The following is a 14,356-nucleotide window of genomic DNA, read 5'->3' on the forward strand; positions in this document are numbered from 1 at the left end:
AGATAGGAGCTCAAGGTTAGCTTGGTAGGTACTATTATAGGGGATCCTGGTGTGGCAGATCCGATCCAGTGGATCACCGGCGGCGGTGAATGGCTTGAAGGCGAGAATGAGCAGTAAGAGGATGAACATGGCTAACTAAAAGGTTATTCAGCCCAACCTCTGAAGCGGCTCCTTATTATCGGCATCATTTGGGAAACTTTTCAGGCTTATGGTTTGACTGCTTACTTGATTATTAATGATTAATGATAACATCAGCCTGCAGGCCGTGCAATGAAGTTGCATAGAATACAATGCTGCTGCCGTCCAGGCATCATCAGCCTGTGTAATCCAAATTAGTTGGTAGTACAAGTGATGCAAGACAAGCGGAGAACAAAAATAGGAAAAAGAACAAATCCAGTTTCAGTGTTTCAGGCAAAGGAGAAGAGGTCTTCTTGTTCGGACCTTGAACGAGCAGCGAAGTCGAAGATGATTCTGTTGTGACTGTTCGGTAAGCTGTGGGCTATCTGTTAGAAGCTAGATCCAGAAAGATTGTTTCTTATACGGAAACGATTTGCAAATTATGTAGGCTCCTTTCATGCTGGCATTTGTCATGACATTGAAGATCTCAAGTATGTAAACTTGATTGGAATTTTTTATATTATGTAATGTTGTTTGTAAACCAAGTTTGATATCTCGACAGTTTGATAACTAAGTTTTGACAGGTATCGTTTGTTGTTTGTTTGTTTCTACTGAACTCTGTGGATAGCCCTGAAACAATAATGCTGTTGGGTGGGTTTTTTAGAGAGGCTAAGGCCATCGGCGAAAGCGACACAAAATGAGGTGTTGGTCGAAGCTGAAAGCTGGAAATAGAAGTGCAATGTGGCTTGTTGTCGGCTTTCATCACGTCAAAATCCTAGTACTTTTTTTGAATGAGCCTGATGCCATTCCATTCCACATGGCCAGTATGTCCTGTTCTTTTTTTTCTGCACAATACATGTACAGAAGCAGGTAATCAAATAGTTAGAATGCATAAATATCTGATACAAATACAGCGAACTGAGCAAAATGCTCATGCAAAAGTACTAATTTGGAAGAAAGAAAACAACATCAACTCTGCATAAATATTTGATACTAATTCCCAACAAGTCTGCAAAACAATCTCAGAAAAAAAATGTCAAAGGTGGTTTTAGAAAAAACAAAAAAACCCAATGATTTTTCATTTAGGAGTCATTCACATTTTGGATATGGCTGCAGAACACAACACAAAGCTATAAGTTCTCCAAGACCATGGCACATCCGCTTGGCATGTACTAATTGATTTGAGAATGTGCACTGCACGATTCCCTAGCAAGCTCATATGTATATTGATTTGGTGTGTACTATACTCCCTTCGTCCCAAAATAAATGACTCAACTTTGTACGAATTTTAGTACAAAGTTAGTCTAAAGTTGAGTCACTTATTCTGGGATGGAGGGAGTATTTGGCTATAGCATGTGAACCCATGGGGTTACCTAGCTGACCCATCCGAGTACAACATTGATCTTACGTACTATTTGGCTTGAGAATGTGCACCACGCGATTCTCTAGCCACCGCATATAAATATATTGATTGCTGTGTACTATTTGATTTGAGAATGTGCACCACACGGTTCCTTAGCTGGCTCATATGAATATATTGATGTATCGTATATTATATTTGGCTAGACCATGTGAACCATGTGGTTACATAGCTGACCTGTACGAATACAATATTGATTTGACGTACTATTTGGCTTGAGAATGTGCACCATGTGATTCCCTAGCCGTTGCATATAAATATATTGGTTTGTGTGTACTGTTTAGCTTGAGAATGTGCACCACACGGCTTCCTAGCTAGCTCTTAGGAATATATTGGTTTGACATGTACTATATTTGGCTTGACCATGTGAACCACCTGGTTCCCTAGCTGACCCGTACGAGGACAACATTGATCTGACATACTATTTGGCTTGAGAATGTGCACCACGCAGTTCCCTAGCCGCCACATATAAATATATTGGTTGGTGCGTACTATTTAGCTTGAGAACGTGCATCATGCGATTCCCTAGCTAGCTCTTACGAATATATTGGTTTGACGTGTACTATATTTAGCGTGTAGGCTTGAAAATATGCATCACCGGTATGAATATTTATTAGTTTACATGAACTATTTAACTTGAAAATACGCACCTAGAGTTACCTAGTTGCCCCGTACAAACAAATCAGACAGATCCGCCTGTCTAACCAGCTAGCTAGCTGTCACTTGATTCTTGAAATGTGCTGTACTTTCACTTGACAATTCATGTCTAAGAAGCTAGCTAGATAAGTAATTCGGGACGAAAAGAGTATTTGTTTAAAGTGGGAGGACTACTTTCCCTTCCAAATCACCATCCACGAACACAAGGTTGTCAATAGCAACTTTCTTTTAACAGGTCAATAGCAACTGAGGTAAACTTATATTCAACATTACATGAGGAGACCGTCTTCCTTTCAGTTGCAGTAAAGTAAACAACACTAGCACCGATGTACAAAATTTGCATAAGAACTCATTTTTGATTTGGGAAATCCAGAAATTCATCACGGACAGTTGGAAGTTCACAATTCAGTTTCACCCGCATGTCCATGATGATTCCTTTCATGAACTTATGCTGACGAAAATGGAAAATCATGGACCTAATAGTAGAACTGGGGATCGGACAATGTGTGCTTATCTATTCTACTTTACGGCACTTTGTGCAAATAGAGGAACCGATGGCATATGTTCATAAATTATGATGTCAAAAAGAAATTGATATCAACGAAAAGTAGTAGACCAGGATAATCGCAGGGCTACAAGCAAACATGCTGCCCGAGAAATAGAGAGCATACCCAAGCTAATCCATGCAGGTAACGCGACCCAATAACAGATATAACATCAAGAAAAACAGCAGCTCAAATGCACAATGAAATCTTGTTGAAACAAGAAATGCGAGAAATCTAACAACAAATAGAAGAGAAAACGGTGGAAAAGTACCCAGAAAGAAACCCAAGAAACAAAGCGAGAACTCATTTACTCCAGCTGTCAAACGATAAACAAAAAAAAATCACAAAGTCTGAATTTGTTATTTCTGACAAGCATACAAAAATCAATGTTCAGGTTTTCTAGGAAAAATACACAAATTAAATAACAAATATGTTTCTCTAACATCCAAAGAGAAACCCAAATTGCAGAGGCAAAGAAATCTTGGAGGGGGAAATGCCGGGTTTTTCCCCTTGAAAAAGGGAGAATAGCAGAAGAAAAATTGATATACTGCTCAAGGGGGAAATACTGGCTTTAACAGCTAATGGGAATATGGGATATCTTACCTGCATAGCTGACTCAATTGCAAGAAAAAAAAAACACAGCATCATCCTTCCTAGTCATGCAAACCCACTGATACTAGCTCAAATCACACTCAAAGTACTTATAACTCTGCCTACATTTGACGAACATAAGAAATTACGGACTGCTGTTCTATTTCTGCAGCAAATCAATGCTACTAATCTGTAATACAAAAACTGAGGCTCTTATGAGCAAAGCTACCAAATTGCAGAGTTAGTAATTAGCAGAGACACCAAAATAGCCCATGAATCTGAACTTTACACCCCAGAAAAAGCCTTCATAGAAAGTGATAACAGCACAGTAACATTCCAGTTTGATCCCAGTTAAAAAAATGTGAGTTGTAAGTTGCATCAACACTAAGCAAACTGGATCAAATATGACAGGTCTACTAGTCTTGTACGACAGGGATTTGAATCAATAACTAGAGGGAAGAGCGACAAAAGATGATGCAAACTACGGCCACATAACATACTTTCAGATTTTAGACGCAGTAGGCAGCATAGTTCTCCAAACCACGAGGTAAAACTATTGGGTGTCACTTATGAAAAAATTCCCAGGGAATCACACTTGGACTGGATATGCCTCCAAAATACTGATCTGACTGATGGAAGACAAAAAAAAACAATGGAGCAGTGCGGCATTCTGCGGGAACACATCAATCATTCTTCGTTTGCTTAAGTTCCATAGTACTGACGTTGCCGACCATATGGACGAACTAAGCTGTCCTCGCACAACACCGCAGAAAAGAAGCGTGGGCAGGAGTGCTGCAGACTGCTAGTCGGAAACACGGTCTCCAATGTCTGGTTTCTTGGATCATAGTACCCCAGCGCCCTTCCAGTGTCGAGTAAGATCCGGCCGGCGTCGTCAACAGCCAACGGAATCACAAGCCTCGCCGCTGTTCTCAGTGAGAACTCTGGCCACTGTCCAAGCTGTATCCAGTGCTCTATTGTCCATCCTTGGCCATCGTCAAGTGTAACTAGCTCCCGCTTGCGCCATATGGTCATCGTCTCTGTATTTGGGCAAATGTGCACGACACGAATCTGCCTGGCGAGCTCCGCCACGAGCATCCTACCACTGTCGCCCATGGTGCGTGGTGCTGGTAGGACATTGAAAGCCTTGCTGCAGATGTCAAACACAAGAACTGATGAGCAGCCCGCACTGAATCGTGACTCCCCCATCCAGTACATCTTGCCACCTGCATAGACCGGTGGTACATCGACGGTCACTGGGATCGGTGGCGAAGGAGCCACCTTCTTTGTCATGCAATCCGTTAGCCTCCGGATGCTGCACTCCATGGTGTAGCTCCCAGTGTCAAAGTTGCGAGATTTATAGGCAAGAACCATGATGATATGCTCTTCCCTCAAGAGGTCGTACCCCAAGCCAACGCAACCGGGGTGAGCAGCAGCAGCATCCGATGGCTGCTCAAAAGGCAAACTGCAATGGAAAACATGTGCTCCAGTGACAGGGTTGCACACGTGAACACCATAGTTGTTGTGGGCCATGAGGAGGAGGCCATGGCAGGGCTTCGAGCTCACCACCCTACGATGTAGCTGCTGCATTTGGCATGCCAGTTTCAGGTCGTTCAGGCAAGAATCCAGTGAGGCGAACCTCCGACTATGAGGCATGGAGAGGACGACGCAAGCAAGGGAGCTCTTGCATGTGTGCTCGTAGTGCAGCCTGATGAAGCGGCCAGACTCGATGATGGCGCACCAGGTCCGACAGACACACTTGAGCCGCCCAAGGGTGCGGGCTGGTAGCCGACGCAGCACCTGCACCAGGACCTGTGAGGAGGTGGACGAGAAGATGATGTCCTCATGCGGCCGCCCGGTAGACTCGATGCTTTCCTCATACGGTGCCGCGGGTCTTCGCGCCATGGTGTGGTGAGAAACCATGCTGCCGCCAGCAAGAAGGTCCTCGACATCTCCGATCGCAGGGTCGTACACAACAAGTTGATGGGCACCCAAATTTTCTCTACAGATATTGCGAGGCTCTGGCCTGAGCAGCACGCGGTTGCCATCATCAACGATGTCGAGCGGGATGACACTCGTGGAGCATCTCAGTTGTGGTGCTGCTGGAGACGCCGCGTCCAGGTTGATGCGGCAATGCAGGTCCCAAGCGCCCGCCAGCGGGTCTCGCAGAACCCAGATGTCGTACGAGCACACGGCGGAGATGTCTTTGAAGAGGCAGAGGCGCCCGCCGAGCTCTGTTATCCGCCAGTTCGCCGTGTCCATGTCTGGTGGCGGCAAAATCCCGAACACCTCGTCGGCCATCGAGAATGACATGACGACCCTCTCGCCGGTGTACTTCTTGTGCGGCTGGGCGGCCCAGTACACGTGGCCCTGCGCAAAGACGCTCTGGTCGGTGCAGTAATTGGTTGCCCAGGCCGGCGGCATCGTCCTGGCGGCACCGGACGGCGGCCGCCAGTACCCTGTGGAGTCGAGCACATAGACCTCGCACGCCGGAGGGAGCTCGCCGCGGCAGTAGAGGCGCACCACCTTGTGCTTCCGGATGCCTGTGTCGTAGCCGAGCCCGAGGATGGCATGGTTCTGCGGCCAGACGCCGGACGCTTCCTTGCCCTCCGGGAGCGCCGTCACCTGGCCGGTGGACGGGTTGTAGACGTAGTGGTCCACCGTGTAGCTGGAGTGCCCGCGGGCCGGGTTGCAGACGGAGATCAGGTTATCCCCTTTGGCCTCAAGAAGGACGAGGCCGCGGCACTGCCGGGTGACGGCGGCAACGCGGCGGAGGCGCTCGTCGCGGAGGACGGCGACGAGGGGGCGGCGGGGCGACCACGCGTGCACCGTGGTGTCGTCGCCCGAGCCGGGATCTGGGAGGAAGAAGAGGCTGCGGGAGCCGTCCCGGCGGTTGGCGAGGCGGAGGTGGCGGTCGGCGAAGCCGCTGGAGGAGAGCACCGCAGCCCAGGCGCGAGAGAGGCAGCGGCAGCGCTGCACCGACTTGGCCGGCATCCGCGCGAAGATGTCCTCCAGCAGCTCGTCCGGGACGCGGGAGCCCGATTCCGCCGCCTGCTTGCACGGAGGATCCATGGGGCGCGGCGCCGGCGGGGGGCGGAGGTCGGAGACCCTAGCTCGGGTGAGTGACGGAGATGGCGGCGGCGGCGGCGGCGGAGACCCTAGCTCGGGGGAGTGACAGAAATGGCGGCGGCGGGGTGATCTGTTCTGATCGGTGGAGTGATCGAGAGGAGATGCGTCGGCCCATTTTCATCAACTTGTTGGGCCGGACAGAATCCAAGCCTGAAGCATGAGCCCATGTATGTCCGTGGAACCCCTCAAAAAAGAAAATGTATGTCCTGCCCGCCCCTCAAATGTTCGCCTGTTCAACCATATGCAAATCTATACTTTTATTAAAAAAACAAACATAAGTCCCTCTAAGGCCATCCAACAAATTGTACACGGAATAACCAGAACCTTTCGATCAAATACAGTTAAACGCATCCTACTGTCCATATTATGTTTAATGGTCTGCCACTTTGATCAACGTTTCAGATCAAATGTTCTGCCGGCGTGGTCTGCCAATCCCCGCGGCCCTTCCCCTAAATTTGTCGATCGACTTCACCTTAGAGCCTTGATCGAGAAGGACGGATCATGCGCCGCCGCTCCTCCCTTCCCCTCCTCACACCGTCCCTCTCCCCGCGCCTGCAAGGATGTCCATCTTCTCTCGCCGCCTCCTCCCTCCCTCCAGAGCCACCGCGCCGCGGCTTCCCCCTCCCTCCTAGCGTCGTTGACGCACCCCGCGCCAAGGTCCCAGCCGAACGGCGGCAACTATTGTCGGCGTCATTCCTCGCGCGCCTGAGAGAACTGCTCACCGCTGAGTCCGTCCCACTGCAAGCATGCAGCACCACGATCTACTTGCTCCTCCCTCGCCGTAGGCAGGCAGATGGTGAGGAACCTTAATCCCTAGGCGAGTTTCATTTTGCCTTTGGTCGATTTGACTGTTTTTTTTTTGAAACGAGGCAAAATATTTGCCATTTTCATTGATTAAGAAGAAGAGAATTGCCCGGTTAATTGACGGAAAACCAGGCTAAAACCGATACAACCCAACCCACATGACATGGGCACCACCGGCCATCCTGGCCACCGACATGGGACACAACCTCGACGGCACATGCCACCAAATGGCCACACGCGCAAGCAACCGACAGCTCCGACTTTGACGGCGAGCCTCACAAGGAAGATATGCAGGACTTGCGCCGACCGTGCCCTCCGCAAAAAACCACCGAGCGTCTGTCATCGTCACCACCCGGATCCGCTCCACCGCAGCTCCGACTTCAAAGCAACCAAGCAACCCACGGAAGAGCACCTCGGACACGCCGGGAAGAACCGACTACCGAAGTCCAAGCCGCGACCCGAGCTCCTCTCGACGCCATCATCGTTGCCAACTAGAAACCAGCGCCCTGCCTCAGCAAACCACGCAGTGAAGATGCCACCATCCACGGCGAAGATGCCGCAATCCACTAGTCTCTCGGTCGTAGCCGGCTCCGAGACGATGCCCCCAAGGAGGAGAAAGACGCGAAGACGCCTCCATCACCCGATCCAACGGATCTGAGGTTTCCCTCCGGAGCCAAAGCCGTGGGGAGGAGCACCTCCACGACGACGCTTTCAAGAAAGATCACGACACCTGCGGGCACCGCCGTCGCTGGCTCCGATGAAGACCGGAGCAAGGATTTCTCCCGAAGAGCACCACCCCCACCGACCGCCGCCCACCAATCACCACCCCTGCTGAGGCTGACCTCACCCTAGCCACGGGATCCCACGATCCACCGCGCCCAGGCACGCACCACCCCCTGGCCGTAGCCGCCGTCCACCACCGCAACACCATAGTGACCACCACCACCGCAGCAACCATCGCATCGCAAGGAGCAGCAGCAAGATCAGAACCACCAAGGCCAGATCCAGATCGGAGCAGCTCCAGCGAAGCAGCAGGGTAGACGAGCAGGCCCTGAACCGCAGCACACCTCGAGCTCCGAAGATGCCACGCCCGCCGCGCCCCACCAGCCACCGCGCCCGCCGCACGCAGTCACCGCCGCGCCCGGCCAAGGCTCTGCGCGCGAGTAGGACTGATTTGACTGTGTGTGTTTGGGCTGCTACACATATCGTTTCTATGCTCTGTGTTTTATGGCGATCATGCCTCCAGCAGAGTTGCGTTAGCATGAGGCTGTTCTGTAATATGTAGGACCACTCCCGAACAAGCATTCAGATTCTTGAAGATGTCTCCACATGTTCTATTTCCAATACGTAGAACATTAGAACCCAAGCATATGCTTTCTGGATGTCTCAGGTATGGAATTAGTCACTACTGCAAGCTTTGTCTACACTTCACAAGTTATATGGATCAAGTTAATTTTTAGCAAAATAACATGTGAAATATGAGCTGTTTTACGGTGATTGGGTTAGTACTCGGAGTACTTAGCAGTACTTACATGTCTGATCACGTCTGATTTTTATTAGCCGTCAGATCTTGCGGGGAATTTTAATTGATTAAACTTAATATGTTAATTGCGATAAGGGCATAATGGTCCAGGGGGAAATATCTTTTCTTGAACCGATCACCTGAGGACCAGATCCATGTCTACTCGATCCAGTTCAGAATCCTCCTCCGATCTATTCATCGCCGCTCGCCGCTCCTGACCTTCTCCGTCCTCGACCTGCCCGGCGAGAGGAATAAATTCATCGTCCTCGTCCTCCACCCAACCAACCCCAGCCCCCCACGCCGTCACCGAAGAAGAAGAAGGCCGGATCTGCGCCGGCTGAATCGGCGGCGACCGCGGCGGGCGATCCCATCTCTTCGCGCGTACCATCCTTAAGGTATGAATTCGGCTTGGCGTTCTGCTCGTTCTCTTGGCCGTTGCGCCCCTCCACCGTGCATGCAGTACAACCTCAACCCCACAAGATCCGGGTACGGACTAGAACGCTTCATCGTGGGATAGTTTCTCTTGAGCTAATCGCATCATGTTTGTTTAAGTAAGATGTTGACGTTTGAGATGAGATATACTAAAGGAAGATGAGATATTGGTTCCATAGTTCACTTAATTTAGTTTATGAAAGTCATCATCACTTTAGGTTTGCATAGCGCATGAAATATAGTTTAAAGGAAGATGAGATACTACTTGTTGGACGTTGATAATTGGTTTCCCTCACATGTCAAACTAGCAAAGTCTTTTCCATGCACTTGTCTTTGCCTATGAGCTATTTTACACCTGCAACATTGATAAACAGAAAGATGTTGATGATTGGTTTCCCTCACATGTCATATGCAGGAAGACATGGCGTATGCAAGTGATGAGAGTATGTTCGAGTATGTAAATGTTGTCAGCAAGATGTTTGATAGTGAGGCTGAAGGCTATGAATTCTACAACAAATATGCTCTTGAAAAAGGTTTTAGTGTGAGGAAAAGCTACGTTGAGTGGGATGGATCCAACAAATACATAATTTTAAGGAAAATTGTGTGTAGTCGTCAAGGGTTTCGCAAAGATAAGCACATGAAAAGAAAGATGGAAGATAGAAAGAGGAGGCCACGAAGTTTAACTCGTGTCGGGTGTAATGCTAAATTGGTCATTACGAGACAGGAGGAAACCGGTCGGTGGTTTGTCAAGGATTTCATCGATGAGCACAACCATCTTCTAGCCCCACGGGATCTTTCTTGTCTGCTGCGTTCGCACAGACGAATTAGCGATGAGCAGAAAGCGGACATTGCGGACATGGAAAAATGTGGGATCCGCAAATACCGTATTATGGATATTTTGTGCTTTCAATACGGTGGATTTGATAAGGTTGGATGCATAAAGAGGGACATTTATAATTTCTGCCATGCTAATAAGCAGGAGACAATCAGTGCCGGTGATGCTAAAACGGTGATCATGCACATGATGGCGAGGCGAGAGCGAGATGTGGATTTTTTCTTCAAGTACTTGGTAGACGACCATGGCCATCTGAAGGGACTGTTCTGGGCTGATAGTCAATCGCAACTTGACTATGAGGCTTTCGGAGACGTCATTGTTTTCGATAGCACATACAGAACCAACAAATACAATCTGCCATTCGTGCCTTTTGTCGGGTTGAATCACCACCGCAGTACTGTTATATTTGGTTGTGGTATAATTTCTCATGAAACAAGCCAGGCATACGAGTGGATGTTGCTGACCTTTTCTGGTTGCATGGCACAGAAGCATCCGATATCTGTGATCACAGATGGGGACCTTGCAATGCAGAGAGCAATAAGAGTGGTCTGGCCAGACTCAAACCATAGACTATGTATATGGCACATTCAGCAGAACATTGTACGCCATCTGCATGATGACGACGTAAAGGAGGAATTCAGATCTTTCATTTATGATACTTCTTCCATTGAAGAGCATGAGATAAAAAGGATACAATTCTTACAACGGAATAAAGTAACCAGTGAGGAGTCTTGGCTGCATCAGATGTATCAGATGAGAAAGTTGTGGTGTGCTCCATATCTTGAGGGGCGTTGTTTCCTAGGATTGAGCAGCAATCAGAGGAGTGAGAGCTTGAACTCTGTGCTACATACGCATCTTGAGGGTAAGATGTCGTTGTTTGAAATGCTAAAGCACTATGAGCGTTGCCTTGCATCGCGACGGATTAACGAAGCTCTCCATGACGTCGAAGCCTTGCAGTCCGTTCCATTTACAGAGGAAAATGCTTCACTGCTTGAGAAACACACCGCACCAGTTTTCACACCTAGTGTCTTTAAGATGGTCTTATGGAGCATAGATGCTGTCAGCAAATGTCAGATTAGAGAGATACTAGATGGATCAGAAGATTCCACTTATGTTGTGTCCAAGCAGGAAAGAATGGATAAAAAGTTTGGAGTGCGCATTGAAGAGCAAGGAGGTCTTTTGCACAGGGTGAGTTGTTCTTGCCGTAAGCTGGAATGCGCAGGCACACCATGTTCCCACATTTTTCACATATTGGGGATTTTAAAACAAACAATTCTGCCTGGTTGTTGCGTTCCCACTAGGTGGACTATGAATGCAAAATGTGCATACGCACCTACCAGAAAAAAACCAGATGTATGACTATTCGGTAAGCCTGCAGAGGTACCGCGAGTTGCAGAATTGTAGTCACGCCGCAAGTTTCCAGGCATGCCACTCTGATGAGGACTATCACCATCTAAAGATGCTTTTGCAAGCACAACATCATGGCAAGCAATCAAGTTTTGAACAAGCTGACAGCAAGGAGTCAACTAATGCTCAGCATAACAGCATTAGGTTTGGCCCGTTGATGCCGCACTCGCAGAAAGTTGATAAGGTTCTGGATCCCGTGCATGTGCCAGGACGAGGTGCACCGAAGAAAAGGCTGCAGGCAAAGACAAAGAAGTCAAGATCACAGAATATCTGTGGCTATTGCAAGAAACCAGGTCACAATCGACGTAAATGCGCTAAATTGCTAGAGGTACGAAATATGTTCATTTTTTTGCATGTGTTTTACTCATAATTGATGTCCATGTGATTTATTGTATTCTTCTGTGTAGGATCTCAAGGCTGAACTGTGATATCTACATACAGCATGAACTGACGATGAGCCAGAGAAAGTCGTGTGCCATTCAGCTTTGTGTGACGTGGTCTTTACATTCTATTTCATCATGACAGTAATTTAGTGAAGTGCGGTTGTACTGCCATGTTACTGTATTAGTTCGACATCTTTCGTTTCCATTTTCTGTGTGTATCATTTGATGTCCAACTTTAAGAATGATGATGTATTTCGACAAATTGGGCACTATGATTCTTCACCCTTACTATGGTTGTCATGCATATTCATAATCATCATGCATATTCTTCATTTACAGAGCAATAATGACTGACGTATTTTTTAAATAAGCGGGGCCCACTGGGGTGTGCTTGGAAATCTTTGAAAAACCTCCATGCACGTTCATCTTCGCTGCATGCAAATCGGGCGGCAGCCGCTGTGCCAGTAGCTGTCAAGGCCTTGATGAATCACTATTCACATGCAGGTCCCCGACTCTTGCATGCAGGTCCCCGACTCTTGCATGCAGGTCCCCGACTCCTGCATGCAGGTCCCCTTGAGGCATAGACCGATGTTTTCAGCAGTCAGTCTAGAGGGCATTATAAATTCAATAAAATTCAAAAAATACAAAAACTTGGAAACCTAGTTTTGTTTATGGAAGAGATCATGTGTGCCAAAACTGAGGTGATTTGGAGGTGGTCGAAAAAATGCACATTTCTGATATTTTCACAGGTTACAAAATATATTATTGGACAGAATATAGACAGCACCACACAGCAACAGCACATTCATCGAATACAATAGAAGATAGCTCTCCGAATACAATTCATCATATTAGTCTCCGAATTCAAAAGACCGAACAAAGATAGAACATTACAAGTCTCGAGACCGCGAGTAGCGAGTTTGTCTTCACATTACAAGTCGATATCGATCATCTAAACTACCATCACATAGAAGAGAGTTGCGGTCATCACGATGAGCATCATCGCGATGAAACTGGTCTTCATCCGGTTCCTCCAACGCTCCCTCCTCTCTCCCGTTAGATAGCGGGCGTATCTAGATTCCGCCTCCGCCCTAGTGGTGTACCCTTTGTAACTGTTACCGCTGAAACGGTGAACCTGTCTCCGACACTCCTCCCAGTCGTTGTAGACTCCGGGAACCTTACCCTTGTACACGACATACGACGGCATCTCTATGCACAAGCCAAACAACAGACAATACATAAGCAATAAATAAGTATGCAACAAAAGGATCGAAAGAGAAAAGCAAGACATTAATAGCACAATTCATGGTCCTAGTAATAAATAGCATCGATTACATCTAAGTTGAACGACTGTCGAAACCAAAGAGACATACAATTCATTAAAGTTTAATTACAACATGAGCCAATCAATGTTTCAGAACTACACATAGCATCACTACTTTCGACTCGACTCATGGGACCGGAGCATGGATGAAGCCGCCGTCTGTCCTGATGGTCATGAAATCGCGGGCGTTGTCAGCCTGCATTTGTAGCGTTGTGTCTATCTCACTGCACAGAACACGGAATGTTAGAAAAAATAAAGAACGATCGATGGATGCATTTTTTGCTGTTTTGGCTGATGTTGTTTGGTGCTGTTTTCGTGCCATTTAGGATGGCTGCAGTGACTTTTTGGTGCCATTTTTGATCTCTTAATATGGTTGCAGTGAGAGCAAAATATGGCTGCTATTTTTTTTGTTTTGTTTCAGAAACAGGACAAACCAAAGGGCCCACGTCTCCCCTCCAGATTTTTCAAGGGCCAAAGGGCAGGACGTTTGAGTTTTCGAGGCAACTCCCCCACGTCTCTGTTGGGGAACGTAGTAATTTCAAAAAAATTCCTACCCACACTCAAGATCATGGTGATGTATAGCAACGAGAGGGGAGAGTGTGACCTACGTACCCTTTTAGATCGACAACGGAAGCGTTTGGTTGATGTAGTCGTACGTCTCCACGGTCCGACCGATCAAGCACCGAAACTACGGCACCTCCGAGTTCTAGCACACGTTCAGCTCGATGACGATCCCCGGACTCCGATCCAGCAAAGTGTCGGGGAAGAGTTCCGTTAGCACGACGGCGTGGTGACGATCTTGATGTACTACTGTCGCAGGGCTTCGCCTAAGCACCGCTACAATATTATCGAGGACTATGGTGGTAGGGGGTGCCGCACACGGCTAAGAATATGATCACGTGAATCAACTTGTGTCCCTCTGGGGTGCCCCTGCCTCCGTATATAAAGGCTCAAGGGGGGGGGGTGCGGCCGGCCTAGGAGAGGCGCGCCAGGAGGAGTCCTACTCCCTCCGGGAGTAGGATTCCCCCCCCAATCCTAGTTGGAATAGGATTCGCGGAGGGGGGAAAAGAGGAAGGGGGTCCGGCCCCCTCTCCTTGTCCTATTCAGACCAAGGGAGGGGAGGGGCGCATGGCCCATCTCTGGCTGCCTCTTCTCTTTTCCACTAAGGCCCACTAAGGCCCATATATCTCCCG

At 48.1% G+C, this 14,356-nt stretch overlaps 1 protein-coding gene and 1 pseudogene across 1 annotated transcript; one reads left to right on the top strand and one right to left on the bottom strand.

The window, feature by feature from the left end:
• Nucleotides 1-3,290: 3,290 nt before the first annotated feature.
• On the bottom strand, nt 3,291-6,618 carry LOC147957824 (uncharacterized). Its single transcript, XM_087536820.1, has one exon. The coding sequence runs from the start codon at nt 6,397-6,399 to the stop codon at nt 4,033-4,035; it is 2,367 nt and encodes a 788-aa protein (XP_087392946.1). The 5' UTR covers nt 6,400-6,618; the 3' UTR covers nt 3,291-4,032.
• A 2,298-nt stretch (nt 6,619-8,916) lies between these two features.
• Nucleotides 8,917-11,884, top strand: LOC147957825 (protein FAR1-RELATED SEQUENCE 5-like; annotated as a pseudogene).
• The last annotated feature ends 2,472 nt before the right edge of the window (nt 11,885-14,356 follow it).

The sequence above is a fragment of the Triticum urartu genome, chromosome 7A, assembly GCF_056163025.1.
Source record: "Triticum urartu cultivar PI428250 chromosome 7A, HENAU_Tu73, whole genome shotgun sequence".
Classification (NCBI taxonomy): Eukaryota; Viridiplantae; Streptophyta; class Magnoliopsida; order Poales; family Poaceae; genus Triticum; species Triticum urartu.

Bases quoted from the DNA above. Each gene is read 5' to 3' on its own strand.
- LOC147957824 (XM_087536820.1), bottom strand. From the start codon at position 6,399: ATGGATCCTCCGTGCAAGCAGGCGGCGGAATCGGGCTCCCGCGTCCCG.